The sequence below is a fragment of the Oncorhynchus clarkii genome, chromosome 5, assembly GCF_045791955.1.
Source record: "Oncorhynchus clarkii lewisi isolate Uvic-CL-2024 chromosome 5, UVic_Ocla_1.0, whole genome shotgun sequence".
Lineage (NCBI taxonomy): Eukaryota > Metazoa > Chordata > Actinopteri > Salmoniformes > Salmonidae > Oncorhynchus > Oncorhynchus clarkii.
In genome coordinates, this window is record NC_092151.1 from 3,738,266 (window position 1) to 3,755,888 (window position 17,623).

Below are 17,623 nucleotides of genomic sequence, written 5' to 3' on the forward strand. Positions count from 1 at the left end.
CAAAAGCAGTGCACTATGTAGGGTATAACTTGGGACTCGACCATTGAGAGAGAGAGAGAACCATTTTGAGGCCACCATTTATGACAGGGCCATCTTGCAGCGCTACTACGACAAGTGTATTAGTGCCACAGATGTCTCAAGTTTAGAGGTAGCATACAATTGGCATGCTGACTGCAGAAATATCCACCAGAGCTGTTTCCAGAGAATTAAATGTCAATTTCTCTACCGTAAGCCACCTCCAACATCTTTTTAGAGAATTCTGCAGCACGTGCAACTGGCCTCACAACCGCAGACCAGGTTTAACCACGCCAGCCCAAGACCTCCACATCTGGCTTCTTCACCTGCGGGATCGTCTGAGACCAGCCACCCAGACAGCTGATAAAACTGTGGGTTTTGCACAACCTAAGAATATCTGCGTGCTCGTCGTCCTCACCAGGGTCTTGACCTGGCTGCAGATCGGCATAGTAACCAACTTGAGTGGGAATATGTTCACCTTCGATGGCCACTGGCACGTTGGAGAAGTGCGCTCTTCACAGATTAATCCGGGTTTCTACTGTACCGAGCGGTTTGCTGATGTCAGCGTTGTGAACAGAGCGCCCCATGGTGGCGGTGGAGGTGATGGTATGGACAGCCATAAGCTATGGACCACAAACACAATTGCATTTTATCGATGGCAATTTAAATGCACAGAGAAACCGTGATGAGATTCTGAGGCCTATTGTCGTGCCATTCTAACCCGCCGGCATCACCTCATGTTTCAGCATGATAATGCACGGAGAAACCGTGATGAGATTCTGAGGCCCGTTGTCGTGCCATTCTAACCCGCCGGCATCACCTCATGTTTCAGCATGATAATGCACGGAAAAACCGTGATGAGATTCTGAGGCCCGTTGTCGTGCCATTCTAACCCGCCGGCATCACCTCATGTTTCAGCATGATAATGCACGGAGAAACCGTGATGAGATCCTGAGGCCCGTTGTCGTGCCATTCTAACCCGCCGGCATCACCTCATGTTTCAGCATGATAATGCACGGAGAAACCGTGATGAGATCCTGAGGCCCGTTGTCGTGCCATTCTAACCCGCCGGCATCACCTCATGTTTCAGCATGATAATGCACGGAGAAACCGTGATGAGATCCTGAGGCCCGTTGTCGTGCCATTCTAACCCGCCGGCATCACCTCATGTTTCAGCATGATAATGCACGGAGAAACCGTGATGAGATCCTGAGGCCCGTTGTCGTGCCATTCTAACCCGCCGGCATCACCTCATGTTTCAGCATGATAATGCACGGAGAAACCGTGATGAGATCCTGAGGCCCGTTGTCGTGCCATTCTAACCCGCCGGCATCACCTCATGTTTCAGCATGATAATGCACGGAGAAACCGTGATGAGATCCTGAGGCCCGTTGTCGTGCCATTCTAACCCGCCGGCATCACCTCATGTTTCAGCATGATAATGCACGGCCCCATGTGGCAAGGACCAATATCCAGCAACTTCACACAGCCATTGAAGAGGAGTGGGACAACGTTCCCCAGGCCACAATAAACAGCCTGATCAACTGTGTGTGAAGGAGATGTGTCGCGCTGCTTGTGGTAAATGGTGGTCACACCAGATACTGACTGGTTTTCTGATCCACTCCACTACATTTTGCGTAAGGTATCTGTGGCCAACAGATGCGTATCTGTATTCCCAGCCATGTGAATTGACTGATTTCCTCATATGAACTGTAACTCTGTAAAATCCTTGAAATTGTTGCATGTTGCCTTTATATTTTTGTTCAGTGCAAGTTAAAATCAATAGCGCTATTGAAAAGCTCCACGCTTGGTTAAATTACGGTGCTAAAATATGTTTGGCTTGGTCATAGAAATAATTATCTCATATCTGAAACACTGGTGGGAATGAAGGAGAGTTGGAGAGAGAGAGAGAGAGAGAGGGAGAGAGAGAGAGAGAGGGAGAGAGAGACAGAGAGAGAGAGAGAGAGAGAGAGAGACAGAGAGAGAGAGAGAGAGAGAGAGAGAGAGAGAGAGAGAGGGAGAGAGAGAGAGAGAGAGAGAGAGAGAGAGACAGAGAGAGAGAGAGAGAGAGAGAGAGAGAGACAGAGAGAGAGAGAGAGACAGAGAGAGAGAGAGAGAGACAACCCATATTTATGTTTATTTATTTTCCCTTTTGTAATATTTGCACATCATTACAACACTGTATTTGGACATAATATGACATTTGTAATGTCTGTATTCCATTGGAACTTTTCTGAGTGTAATGTTTACTGTTCATTTTATATGGTTTATTTCACTTTTGTTTATTATCTATTTCTCTTGCTTTGACAATGTAAACATATGTTTCCCATGATAATAAAGCCCCTTAAATTGAGGGAGAGGGGGAGAGAGAGAGACAGAGAGAGAGAGAGAGAGAGAGAGAGAGAGAGAGAGAGAGAGAGAGAGAATTCTTCACATTCACATCTGTATAAGACAAGGTTATAATACTATAGACAGGGTTATATCTGTATGAGGTTATAACACTATAGACAGGGTTATATCTGTATGAGGTTATAACACTATAGACAGGGTTATATCTGTATGAGGTTATAACACTATAGACAGGGTTATATCTGTATGAGGTTATAACATTATAGACAGGGTTATATCTGTATAGGGTTATAACACTATAGACAGGGTTATATCTGTATAGGGTTATAACACTATAGACAGGGTTATATCTGTATGAGGTTATAACACTATAGACAGGGTTATATCTGTATGAGGTTATAACACTATAGACAGGGTTATATCTGTATGAGGTTATAACATTATAGACAGGGTTATATCTGTATAGGGTTATAACACTATAGACAGGTTTATATCTGTATGAGGTTATAACACTATAGACAGGGTTATATCTGTATGAGGTTATAACACTATAGACAGGGGGGATATCTAGTCAGTTGGAAAGGGGGATATCTAGTCAGTTGGAAAGGGGGATATCTAGTCAGTTGGAAAGGGGGATATCTAGTCAGTTGTAAAGGAAAAGGGGGATATCTAGTCAGTTGTAAAGGAAAAGGGGGATACCTAGTCAGTTGGAAAGGGGGATACCTAGTCAATTGGGAAGGGGATACCAAGTCAGTTGTAAAGGGGAATAGCTAGTCAGTTATAAAGGGGGATATCTAGTCAGTTGGAAAGGGAAAGGGGGATATTTAGTCAGTTGTAAAGGGGGATACCTAGTCAGTTGTAAAGGGGAAAGGGGGATATTTAGTCAGTTGTAAAGGGGGATACCTCGTCAGATGTACAGGGAAAGGGGGATACCTAGTCAGTTGGAAAGGGAAAGGGGGATACCTAGTCAGTTGTAAAGGGGGATACCTAGTCAGTTGTAAAGGGGGATACCGAGTCACTTGGAAAGGGAAAGGGGGATACCTAGTCAGTTGTAAAGGGGGATACCTAGTCAGTTGTAAAGGGGGATACCTAGTCAGTTGTAAAGGGGGATACCTAGTCACTTGGAAAGGGAAAGGGGGATACCTAGTCAGTTGTAAAGGGGGATACCTAGTCAGTTGTAAAGGGGGATACCTAGTCAGTTGTAAAGGGGGATACCTAGTCAGTTGGAAAGGGAAAGGGGGATACCTAGTCAGTTGTAAAGGGGGATACCTAGTCAGTTGGAAATGGAAAGGGGGATACCTAGTCAGTTGTAAAGGGGGATACCTAGTCAGTTGTAAAGGGGGATACCTAGTCAGTTGGAAAGGGAAAGGGGGATACCTAGTCAGTTGTAAAGGGGGATACCTAGTCAGTTGGAAAGGGAAAGGGGGATATCTAGTCAGTTGTAAAGGGAAAGGGGGATATCTAGTCAGTTGGAAAGGGAAAGGGGGATATCTAGTCAGTTGTAAAGGGGAAAGGGGGATATCTAGTCAGTTGTAAAGGGAAAGGGGGATATCTAGTCAGTTGGAAAGGGAAAGGGGGATACCTAGTCAGTTGTAAAGGGGGATACCTAGTCAGTTGGAAAGGGAAAGGGGGATATCTAGTCAGTTGGAAAGGGAAAGGGGGATATCTAGTCAGTTGTAAAGGGAAAGGGGGATATCTAGTCAGTTGTAAAGGGAAAGGGGGATATCTAGTCAGTTGGAAAGGGAAAGGGGGATATCTAGTCAGTTGTAAAGGGGGATACCTAGTCAGTTGGAAAGGGAAAGGGGGATATCTAGTCAGTTGGAAAGGGAAAGGGGGATACCTAGTCAGTTGTAAAGGGAAAGGGGGATATCTAGTCAGTTGGAAAGGGAAAGGGGGATACCTAGTCAGTTGTAAAGGGAAAGGGGGATATCTAGTCAGTTGTAAAGGGGAAATGGGATACCTAGTCAGTTGTAAAGGGAAAGGGGGATATCTAGTCAGTTGTAAAGGGAAAGGGGGATACCTAGTCAGTTGTAAAGGGGGATACCTAGTCAGTTGGAAAGGGAAAGGGGGATACCTAGTCAGTTGTAAAGGGGGATACCTAGTCAGTTGGAAAGGGAAAGGGGGATACCTAGTCAGTTGGAAAGGGAAAGGGGGATACCTAGTCAGTTGGAAAGGGAAAGGGGGATACCTAGTCAGTTGGAAAGGGAAAGGGGGATATCTAGGCAGTTGTAAAGGGGGATACCTAGTCAGTTGGAAAGGGAAAGGGGGATACCTAGTCAGTTGTAAAGGGAAAGGGGGATACCTAGTCAGGTGTAAAGGGGGATACCTAGTCAGTTGTAAAGGGAAAGGGGGATATCTAGTCAGTTGTACAACTGAATGCCTTCAACTGAAATGTGTCTTCTGCATTTAACCCAACCCCTCTGAATCAGAGAGGTGCGGGGGTGGGGGGTGGGGGGGGCTGCCTTAATCGACATCCACGTCTTCGGTGCCCCGGGGAACAGTGGGTTAACTGCCTTGCTCAGGGGCAGAACGACAGATTTTTACCTTGTCGGCTCGAGGATTCAATCAAGCAAACTTTCGGGTTAGTGGCCCAACACTCTAACCACTAGGATACCTGTCGCCTCTACACTCTAACCACTAGGATACCTGTCGCCTCTACACTCTAACCACTAGGCCTTCTGCCACCCCCCTGATGCTAGGCCTATTTGAAACATCCCCATCTCTTGGCAGGATTTATTTAGCAGATTCAGTAGCTTGAAAACCCTCCAACATATACAAGAGGGTTCTGGTCCAAAGTAGAGACGTACTATCTTGGAAATAAGGTTCACTTTCAGACGGACCCACTCACCTGAGAGAAGTTGAGTCCGTTGAGCGGGTGACACTGCTCCTCCACCTTCTCCACAGCTCCTGTTCTCTTCCTCATCCTCTCTGCCTCCTGGGCCAGGTACAGATCCAACACCGGGACCCCCCTCGTCTTAATGTCCGCCTCCGTCAACGAGTTCACCATCAACATCACCCACACAGGCCTCTTCCTCTCCCAGTTCCCCGCTATCGCATTAAACAGGTAGTCAGCGTAGAGGCCTTTACCCCTCTGGTCAGGAGTCATCCAGAACGGCATCATGAGCTTGACGTACTCCAAGTGCCTCTTGAGGCGTCCGTAGATGTCTCTGGGTAGAACGTCCTGTAGGGTTCCCCCCTGGGGGAGGAGCTGGCAGCTGGTCAGGGCTGAGATGGTGTAGGGGTCAGTCAGGTCCAGCTCCAAGTAAACCATGTTACTCTCCTGGAAAGCCTTCTTGGAGTTCTCTGGGATAAAGTCCCAGACGCGCGTGTAAGGGACGTGGATCGTGCCGTAGAAGTAGGACGGAGGGTTACGTTTGATGGTCCACAGGAAAGAGTTCAGATCACTTTGCTGCCGAAGGTGAAAGAAGAAAAGGAAACATGAGTGAATTACTGTTATTATTACCAGGCTATACACCCACAATACTGTTATTATTACCAGGCTATACACCCACATTACTGTTATTATTACCAGGCTATACACCCACAATACTGTTATTATTACCAGGCTATACACCCACATTACTGTTATTATTACCAGGCTATACACCCACAATACTGTTATTATTACCAGGCTATACACCCACAATACTGTTATTATTACCAGGCTATACACCCACAATACTGTTATTATTACCAGGCTATACACCCACAATACTGTTATTATTACCAGGCTATACACCCACATTACTGTTATTATTACCAGGCTATACACCCACAATACTGTTATTATTACCAGGCTATACACCCACAATACTGTTATTATTACCAGGCTATACACCCACATTACTGTTATTATTACCAGGCTATACACCCACAATACTGTTATTATTACCAGGCTATACACCCACAATACTGTTATTATTACCAGGCTATACACCCACAATACTGTTATTATTACCAGGCTATACACCCACAATACTGTTATTATTACCAGGCTATACACCCACATTACTGTTATTATTACCAGGCTATACACCCACATTACTGTTATTATTACCAGGCTATACACCCACAATACTGTTATTATTACCAGGCTATACACCCACAATACTGTTATTATTACCAGGCTATACACCCACATTACTGTTATTATTACCAGGCTATACACCCACAATACTGTTATTATTACCAGGCTATACACCCACAATACTGTTATTATTACCAGGCTATACACCCACAATACTGTTATTATTACCAGGCTATACACCCACAATACTGTTATTATTACCAGGCTATACACCCACAATACTGTTATTATTACCAGGCTATACACCCACAATACTGTTATTATTACCAGGCTATACACCCACATTACTGTTATTATTACCAGGCTATACACCCACATTACTGTTATTATTACCAGGCTATACACCCACAATACTGTTATTATTACCAGGCTATACACCCACATTACTGTTATTATTACCAGGCTATACACCCACAATACTGTTATTATTACCAGGCTATACACCCACAATACTGTTATTATTACCAGGCTATACACCCACAATACTGTTATTATTACCAGGCTATACACCCACATTACTGTTATTATTACCAGGCTATACACCCACAATACTGTTATTATTACCAGGCTATACACCCACATTACTGTTATTATTACCAGGCTATACACCCACAATACTGTTATTATTACCAGGCTATACACCCACAATACTGTTATTATTACCAGGCTATACACCCACATTACTGTTATTATTACCAGGCTATACACCCACAATACTGTTATTATTACCAGGCTATACACCCACAATACTGTTATTATTACCAGGCTATACACCCACAATACTGTTATTATTACCAGGCTATACACCCACAATACTGTTATTATTACCAGGCTATACACCCACAATACTGTTATTATTACCAGGCTATACACCCACAATACTGTTATTATTACCAGGCTATACACCCACAATACTGTTATTATTACCAGGCTATACACCCACAATACTGTTATTATTACCAGGCTATACACCCACAATACTGTTATTATTACCAGGCTATACACCAACAATACTGTTATTATTACCAGGCTATACACCCACAATACTGTTATTATTACCAGGCTATACACCCACAATACTGTTATTATTACCAGGCTATACACCCACAATACTGTTATTATTACCAGGCTATACACCCACAATACTGTTATTATTACCAGGCTATACACCCACAATACTGTTATTATTACCAGGCTATACACCCACAATACTGTTATTATTACCAGGCTATACACCCACATTACTGTTATTATTACCAGGCTATACACCCACAATACTGTTATTATTAACAGGCTATACACCCACAATACTGTTATTATTACCAGGCTATACACCCACAATACTGTTATTATTACCAGGCTATACACCCACATTACTGTTATTATTACCAGGCTATACACCCACATTACTGTTATTATTACCAGGCTATACACCCACATTACTGTTATTATTACCAGGCTATACACCCACATTACTGTTATTATTACCAGGCTATACACCCACATTACTGTTATTATTACCAGGTTATACACCCACAATACTGTTATTATTACCAGGCTATACACCCACATTACTGTTATTATTACCAGGCTATACACCCACAATACTGTTATTATTACCAGGCTATACACCCACAATACTGTTATTATTACCAGGCTATACACCCACAATACTGTTATTATTACCAGGCTATACACCCACAATACTGTTATTATTACCAGGCTATACACCCACAATACTGTTATTATTACCAGGCTATACACCCACAATACTGTTATTATTACCAGGCTATACACCCACATTACTGTTATTATTACCAGGCTATACACCCACAATACAGTTATTATTACCAGGCTATACACCCACATTACTGTTATTATTACCAGGCTATACACCCACAATACTGTTATTATTACCAGGCTATACACCCACAATACTGTTATTATTACCAGGCTATACACCCACATTACTGTTATTATTACCAGGCTATACACCCACATTACTGTTATTATTACCAGGCTATACACCCACAATACTGTTATTATTACCAGGCTATACACCCACAATACTGTTATTATTACAAGGCTATACACCCACAATACTGTTATTATTACCAGGCTATACACCCACAATACTGTTATTATTACCAGGCTATACACCCACATTACTGTTATTATTACCAGGCTATACACCCACAATACTGTTATTATTACCAGGCTATACACCCACAATACTGTTATTATTACCAGGCTATACACCCACATCAGCATTATTACCAGGCTAAACACCCACATCAGCATTATTACCAGGCTATACACCCACATTACTGTAATTATTACCAGGCTATACACCCACATCAGCATTATTACCAGGCTATACACCCACATTACTGTTATTATTACCAGGCTATACACCCACATCAGCATTATTACCAGGCTATACACCCACATTACTGTTATTATTACCAGGCTATACACCCACATTACTGTTATTATTACCAGGCTATACACCCACATCAGCATTATTACCAGGCTATACACCCACATCAGTATTATTACCAGGCTATACAACCACGTCTGTATTATTACCAGGCTATAAAACCACGTCTGTATTATTACCAGGCTATACACCCAAATCAGTATTATTACCAGGCTATACAACCACGTCTGTATTATTACCAGGCTATACAAACACATCAGTATTATTACCAGGCTATACACCCACAACAGTATTATCACCAGGCTATACACCCACATCAGTATTATTACCAGGCTATACAACCACGTCTGTATTATTACCAGGCTATACACCCACATCAGTATTATTACCAGGCTATACAACCACGTCTGTATTACTACCAGGCTATACACCCACATCAGTATTATTACCAGGCTATACAACCACATCAGTATTATTACCAGGCTATACACCCACATCAGTATTATTACCAGGCTATACACCCACATCAGTATTATTACCAGGCAATACACCCACATCAGCATTATTACCAGGCTATACAACCACATTAGTGTTATTATTATTACCAGGCTATACACCCACATCAGCATTATTACCAGGTTATACACCCACATCAGTATTATTACCAGGCTATACACCCACATCAGTATTATTACCAGGCTATACACCCACATAAGTATTATTACCAGGCTATACGCCCACATCAGCATTATTACCAGGCTATACACCCACATTAGTGTTATTATTATTACCAGGCTATACACCAACATCAGTATTATTATTACCAGGCTATACACCCACATCAGTATTATTACCAGGCTATACACCCACATCAGTATTATTATTACCAGGCTATACACCCACATCAGTATTATTACCAGGCTATACAACCACATTAGTGATATTATTATTACCAGGCTATACACCCACATCAGTATTATTACCAGGCTATACACCCACATCAGTATTATTATTATTACCAGGCTATATAACAACATTAGTGTTATTATTACCAGGCTATATAACCACATTAGTGTTGTTATTACCAGGCTATACAACCACATTAGTGTTATTATTATTACCAGGCTATACAACCACATTAGTGTTGTTATTACCAGGCTATAAAACCACATTAGTAATATTATTATTACCAGGCTATACAACCACATTAGTGTTGTTATTACCAGGCTATATAACCACATTAGTGTTATTATTATTACCAGGCTATATAACCACATTAGTAATATTATTATTACCAGGCTATACAACCACATTAGTGTTATTATTATTACCAGGCTATACAACCACATTAGTGCTGTTATTACCAGGCTATATAACCACATTAGTGTTATTATCACCAGGCTATATAACCACATTAGTGTTATTATTATTACCAGGCTATATAACCACATTAGTGTTATTATTACCAGGCTATACAACCACATTAGTGTTATTATTACCAGGCTATATAACCACATTAGTGTTATTATCACCAGGCTATATAACCACATTAGTGTTATTATTATTACCAGGCTATATAACCACATTAGTGTTATTATTACCAGGCTATATAACCACATTAGTGTTATTATTACCAGGCTATACAACCACGTCTGTATTATTACCAGGCTATACACCCACATCAGTATTATTACCAGGCTATACACCCACATCAGTGTTATTACCAGGCTATACACCCACATCAGTATTATTACCAGGCTATACAACCACATCAGTATTATTACCAGGCTATACACCCACATCAGTATTATTACCAGGCTATACACCCACATCAGTATTATTACCAGGCTATACACCCACATCAGCATTATTACCAGGCTATACAACCACATTAGTGTTATTATTATTACCAGGCTATACACCCACATCAGTATTATTACCAGGCTATACACCCACATCAGTATTATTACCAGGCTATACACCCACATTAGTATTATTACCAGACTATACACCCACATCAGTATTATTACCAGGCTATACGCCCACATCAGCATTATTACCAGGCTATACACCCACATTAGTGTTATTATTATTACCAGGCTATACACCCACATCAGTATTATTATTACCAGGCTATACTCCCACATCAGTATTATTACCAGGCTATACACCCAGATCAGTAGTATTACCAGGCTATACACCCACATCAGTATTATTACCAGGCTATACACCCACATCAGTATTATTACCAGGCTATACAACCAGATCAGTAGTATTACCAGGCTATACACCCACATCAGTATTATTACCAGGCTATACACCCACATCAGTATTATTACCAGGCTATACAACCACATCAGTATTATTACCAGGCTATACACCCACATCAGTATTATTACCAGGCTATACAACCAGATCAGTATTATTACCAGGCTATACAACCAGATCAGTATTATTACCAGGCTATACACCCACATCAGTATTATTACCAGGCTATACAACCAGATCAGTATTATTACCAGGCTATACACCTACATCAGTATTATTACCAGGCTATACAACCAGATCAGTATTATTACCAGGCTATACAACCGGATCAGTATTATTACCAGGCTATACAACCACGTCAGTATTATTACCAGGCTATACAACCAGATCAGTATTATTACCAGGCTATACAACAAGATCAGTATTATTACCAGGCTATACACCCACATCAGTATTATTACCAGGCTATACAACCAGATTAGTAATATTATTATTACCAGGCTATACAACCAGATCAGTATTATTACCAGGCTATATAACCAGATTAGTAATATTATTATTACCAGGCTATATAACCACATCAGTATTATTACCAGGATATACAACCAGATCAGTATTATTACCAGGCTATACACCCACATCAGTATTATTACCAGGAAATACACCCACATCAGTATTATTACCAGGCTATACACCCACATCAGTATTATTACCAGGCTATACAACCAGATCAGTATTATTACCAGGCTATACACCCACATCAGTATTATTACCAGGCTATACAGCCACATCAGTATTATTACCAGGCTATACACCCACACCAGTATTATTACCAGGCTATACACCCACATTAGTGTTATTATTATTACCACGCTATACACCCACATTAGTGTTATTATTATTACCAGGCTATACACCCACATTAGTGTTATTATTACCAGGCTATATAACCACATTAGTAATATTATTAATACCAGGCTATACAACCACATTAGTGTTATTATTACCAGGCTATACACCCACATCAGTATTATTACCAGGCTATACAACCACATTAGTTTTGTTATTACCAGGCTATACACCCACATCGGTATTATTACCAGGCTATACAACCACATTAGTGTTATTATTATTACCAGGCTATACACCCACATTAGTGTTATTATTATTACCAGGCTATATAACCACATTAGTGTTATTATTATTACCAGGTTATACAACCACATTAGTGTTATTATTACAAGGCTTTACACCCACATGAGTGTTATTATTATTACCAGGCTATATAACCACATTAGTGTTATTATTACCAGGCTATACAACAACATTAGTGCTGTTATTACCAGGCTATACAACCACATTAGTAATATTATTATTACCAGGCTATACACCCACATTAGTGTTATTATTACCAGGCTATACACCCCCATTAGTGTTATTATTACCAGGCTATACACCCACATCAGTATTATTACCAGGCTATACACCCACATCAGTATTATTATTATTACCAGGCTATACAACCACATCAGTATTATTACCAGGCTATACACCCATATCAGTATTATTTCCCGGCTATACACCCACATTACTGTTATTATTACCAGGCTATAAACCCACATCAGTATTATTACCAGGCTATACACCCACATTAGTGTTATTATTACCAGGCTATACAGCCACATCAGTATTATTACCAGGCTATACACCCACATTACTGTTATTATTGCCAGGCTATACATCCACATCAGTATTATTACCAGGCTATACACGCACATTAGTGTTATTTATACCAGGCTATACACCCACATTAGCGTTATTATTACCAGGCTATACAACCACATCAGTATTATTACCAGGCTATACACCCACATCAGTATTATTACCAGGCTATACACCCACATCAGTAGTATTACCAGGCTATACACCCACGTCAGTATTATTACCAGGCTATACAACCACATTAGTGTTATTATTATTACCAGGCTATACAACCACATTAGTAATATTATTATTACCAGGCTATATAACCACATTAGTGTTATTATTACCAGGCTATATAACCACATTAGTGTTATTATTATTACCAGGCTATATAACCACATTAGTGTTATTATTACCAGGCTATATAACCACATTAGTGTTATTATTATTACCAGGCTATACAACCACATTAGTAATATTATTATTACCAGGCTATACAACCACATTAGTGATGTTATTACCAGGCTATATAACCACATTAGTGTTATTATTATTACCAGGCTATAAACCACATTAGTAATATTATTATTACCAGGCTATATAACCACATTAGTGTTGTTATTACCAGGCTATACAACCACATCAGTGTTGTTATTACCAGGCTATACAACCACATTAGTGTTATTATTATTATCAGGCTGTATAACCACATTAGTGTTATTATTATTACCAGGCTATATAACCACATTAGTAATGTTATTATTACCAGGCTATATAACCACATTAGTGTTATTATTACCAGGCTATATAACCACATTAGTGTTATTATTATTACCAGGCTATACAACCACATTAGTGTTATTATTATTACCAGGCTATACAACCACATTAGTGTTGTTATTACCAGGCTATACAACCACATTAGTGTTGTTATTACCAGGCTATACAACCACATTCGTGTTATTATTATTACCAGGCTATATAACCACATTAGTGTTGTTATTACCAGGCTATACAACCACATTAGTGTTATTATTATTACCAGGCTATATAACCACATTAGTAATATTGTTATTATTACCAGGCTATAAACCACATTAGTGTTGTTATTACCAGGCTATACACCCACATTAGTGTTATTATTATTACCAGGCTATACAACCACATTAGTGTTATTATTATTACCAGGCTATACAACCACATTAGTGTTATTATTACCAGGCTATATAACCACATTAGTGTTATTATTATTACCAGGCTATACAAACACATTAGTGTTATTATTACCAGGCTATAAAACCACCTGATCATATAAAGTAATTTATGTGAACAATGGTCTTATGACTGTGTGTGTGTGTGTGTGTGTGTGTGTGTGTGTGTGTGTGTGTGTGTGTGTGTGTGTGTGTGTGTGTGTGTGTGTGTGTGTGTGTGTGTGTGTGTGTGTGTGTGTGTGATGTCATTCACCAACTATGTCACTAAAGTTAAACAAAGATATGGACAAACAAACCATTTTAATAGGTAGCCCTTCCGAAACAGACTTACAATAACCACAAACAACTACTCGTCGTTATCCACTGCAAATAGACAGCGGGAACAGGGAGCTATTTAAATTGACTGAGACTGTTGATTCTAAACGAAGTAGATTATTTGATGCTCGATAATGGACTGATAATGTCTTATTTACAGTACACTAGACTAACACAATACACAATCGATATGAACTGCGCTCTCAGATGAAATGGAAACTTTACAGGTTGAATGAATGAATGAACTAGCCTGTAATAACCAATTTGGTAAATAAAAAAGTGAACGGAAGAAGAATCATATAAAATATTTATAGGCTAAAACTGGACAGTGGACATTCAGATAGGCCTACTCAAATCCCGGTTGATTTAAATATTAACTATTTCATTGTAGAGAAAAATGGGATAATTTACTTAGATGTAAGACTAATTATATTAGAGAGAACGTGATGTGAGGGCACTTACTTTCTTATTGAGCTCGCAGTTAGAGGACTCCCGGAGGCTCCATTGGTCGGCTCCTTTCACCAGCAGTGTTAGGAACGCTTGAATAAATGCGACCCAAGAGACCAGCATCGTAACTCCAAACCTGCACGTTATTTTCACAACGTGTCGTAAGATGAAGCTACCCCCAAAAAACAACTCGCTCCGGGGAAATTACCTAAATTAATTTCCGAATTTCAGTTCCATGGAAAGAATAAGTCAAACACGCCGACATATAGCACATCTAACTTTCTGCCGCAGGAAGAACTCATGTTTGAGTGAAATTGCTTTCAATACTTAAGTTGAGTGTTGTTTTTTCCCCTCCTGGGAAAGCATGGACGATGTTTGGTGGCTATGTCGTCACGCTGTTTCCCCTCATATCTGATAATAAAGGTGCCTTGCACGACACGCCAGGGAAGCCTACAACTTTCTCCTCCAATAGTAGACTAGACTACAAGTCCTCAATAAGATCAATCAAATCTATATTTCCCGTGTTTATAGCCCACTCACTCATAGAACCGAGCAGACTGCGCACGATGAGTAGGTTCGTATCCAAAGTGCACTCGAGCAACAGGTTATGTTCTACACTAAAAACGACTCGGACCGCGGGTTCCGAAATGAGCGGTGGAATTCCTCCTCGCTGCCACGGTGTTACTCTGCTCTACTTCCAAACACAGGACCGCAGAAACAAATTAATGTACAAGTGCTGTTCAGAATTCCAACATTACAACACTTTATTTGGAATCCGGTTGTCCAACTCCAAGCGGCATCAACCGTACGCGAATCCTCGAAGGAACGTGAGAAACGTTCTTTACCGTGTCGTCTGTGTTTCCATAACTCCAGACTGCCCTCATTACTCCCTCACAGTGTTGCTGGAGTGTGAGCATCTCTGTCAGGCTCAGGCATGGGGCATACCTACCCTCCTGCCCCCCCTCCGCTTGCACACTCATACTGTGCAATCTGATTGAACATCTCACTCACCGCATGTCGTGGCGGGATATATAAGGAGCACACGCATTCACTTCAAAAGTAGAAACCGAGTACGGTTGTTCTATTCCTCCAGGCTTTAATCAGGGGCTTTCAAGGCATACTGGACCGGGTTGTAGCGTAGTTGTCCAGAGATCACTCTCTGATCCCCAACAGTAGGCCAGCTACATTGATAGTGGGACAAGTGATTTCACATCCAGGAATAGAATAAAACAAGTAAACATTTACAACGTATTTCGTTGACTGAAAACGAGTACAGTTTTATTTGTTCTTATAATAGCATATGTATTACCTCTATTTAACCAGGAAGCCTAGGCCTAACTTATCAAATAGCAAATATTTATTATGACAATTATTATGGTGAATCACTGACTGTCCTTTATTGAGTGAGCTAGAGATAATGGGCTGGGTTGTCTATTAGAGGCGCCGCAATTGAGGAGGGCAGGCGGGGTTTGTTTGGATTACCTTGTAGTTCCATAATGTCCTGCTAAGGTCCTACCTGCTACACACACCACCACGACACTACCACCAGAATACACCCCGTTCTGAGAACGTTCTGTCGCAACGTTCTGTCGCAACGTTCTGTCGCAATGTTCTGCCGCAACGTTCTGCCGCAATGTTCTGTCGCAATGTTCTGTCGCAACGTTCTGTCGCAATGTTCTGCCGCAACGTTCTGTCGCAATGTTCTGCCGCAACGTTCTGTCGCAATGTTCTGTCACAGCACACAGTTAACAGCCTATATGTTGATGTAAAGAGTAAAGAGAGGAAGACAGTTGGTTTTGTTTCTAAATAAATCCCATGGTTACACAATAATAATAAATTGTAGCCACTGTAAAATGGTCCTCGGGTTTATAATGTCCTTCATGTCAATGGGAATTTATCAGACACATTTGCATTGATTTATTTTAATCATGTTTATTATGAAAGTGTATAAAACTATATACACTGAACAAAACATATAAACGCAACATGTAAAGTGCTGTTCCCATGTGCCATGACCTGAAATACAAAACCCCAGAAATGTTCCATACACAAAAAAAAGCTTATTTCTCTCACAATCTGTTTTTTTTTTTTACATCCCTGTTAGTAAGCAATTCTCGGTGCCAAGCAAATCCATCCACTTGACAAGTGTGACATATCAAGAAGCTGATTAAACAGCATGATCATTACACAGGTGCACCTTGTGCCATTATGCCGTTTTGTCGCACAACACAATGACACAGATGTCTCAAGTTTTGAGGGTGCATATAATTGGCATGCTGACTGCAGGGATGTCCACCACAGCTGTTACCAGGTAATTTAATGTTCACGTCTCTACTATCAGCTGCCTCCAACGTCATTTTAGAGAATTTGGCGGTAAGTCCAACCGGTCTCACAACAGCAGACCACGTGTAACCATGCCAGCCCAGGACCTCCATATCCTGCTTCTTCACCCGCAGGATTGTCTGAGGAGGGGAAGGGGGGGGGACGACCTATGACCTCCAAGGCCCATTCTGAATTGACTGGAATTGAAATGGAATTGACCCCAAGCCTGACTAAAGGCCTAAATGATGTGGTATAACAGCTAGTTCTCCCTGATCGTCACACGGGTAGCAGCGCCCTCTAGTGGCTGAACACAGCCCCTGAAAGAGATTTCCTTTCTTCTTATTTCATTTTACATCTGGAAATATGTGCTAAAGTAAAGGTTGTTTTGTGCCAAGGTAGATATGATAATTTTATTATTTTTTATTTATTGGCCTGTCCACCACCCCCTCTTCAGAGGACAAAGGC

General features: G+C 40.7%; 1 protein-coding gene across 1 annotated transcript in view; it reads right to left on the minus strand.

Moving 5' to 3' along the window:
* LOC139409826 (metalloprotease TIKI1-like) overlaps nucleotides 1–15,596 on the minus strand; it is a 134,353-nt gene extending 118,757 nt beyond the window's left edge. The window contains exons 1-2 of the mRNA XM_071155212.1: nucleotides 14,852–15,596; nucleotides 5,213–5,773 (exon numbers count right to left, since the gene is read on the minus strand). Coding sequence (XP_071011313.1) covers nucleotides 5,213–5,773; nucleotides 14,852–14,959 — 669 coding nt within the window. The 5' untranslated portion in view covers nucleotides 14,960–15,596. The remainder of the gene's footprint in view (nucleotides 1–5,212; nucleotides 5,774–14,851) is intronic.
* Between the last annotated feature and the right edge of the window lie 2,027 nt (nucleotides 15,597–17,623).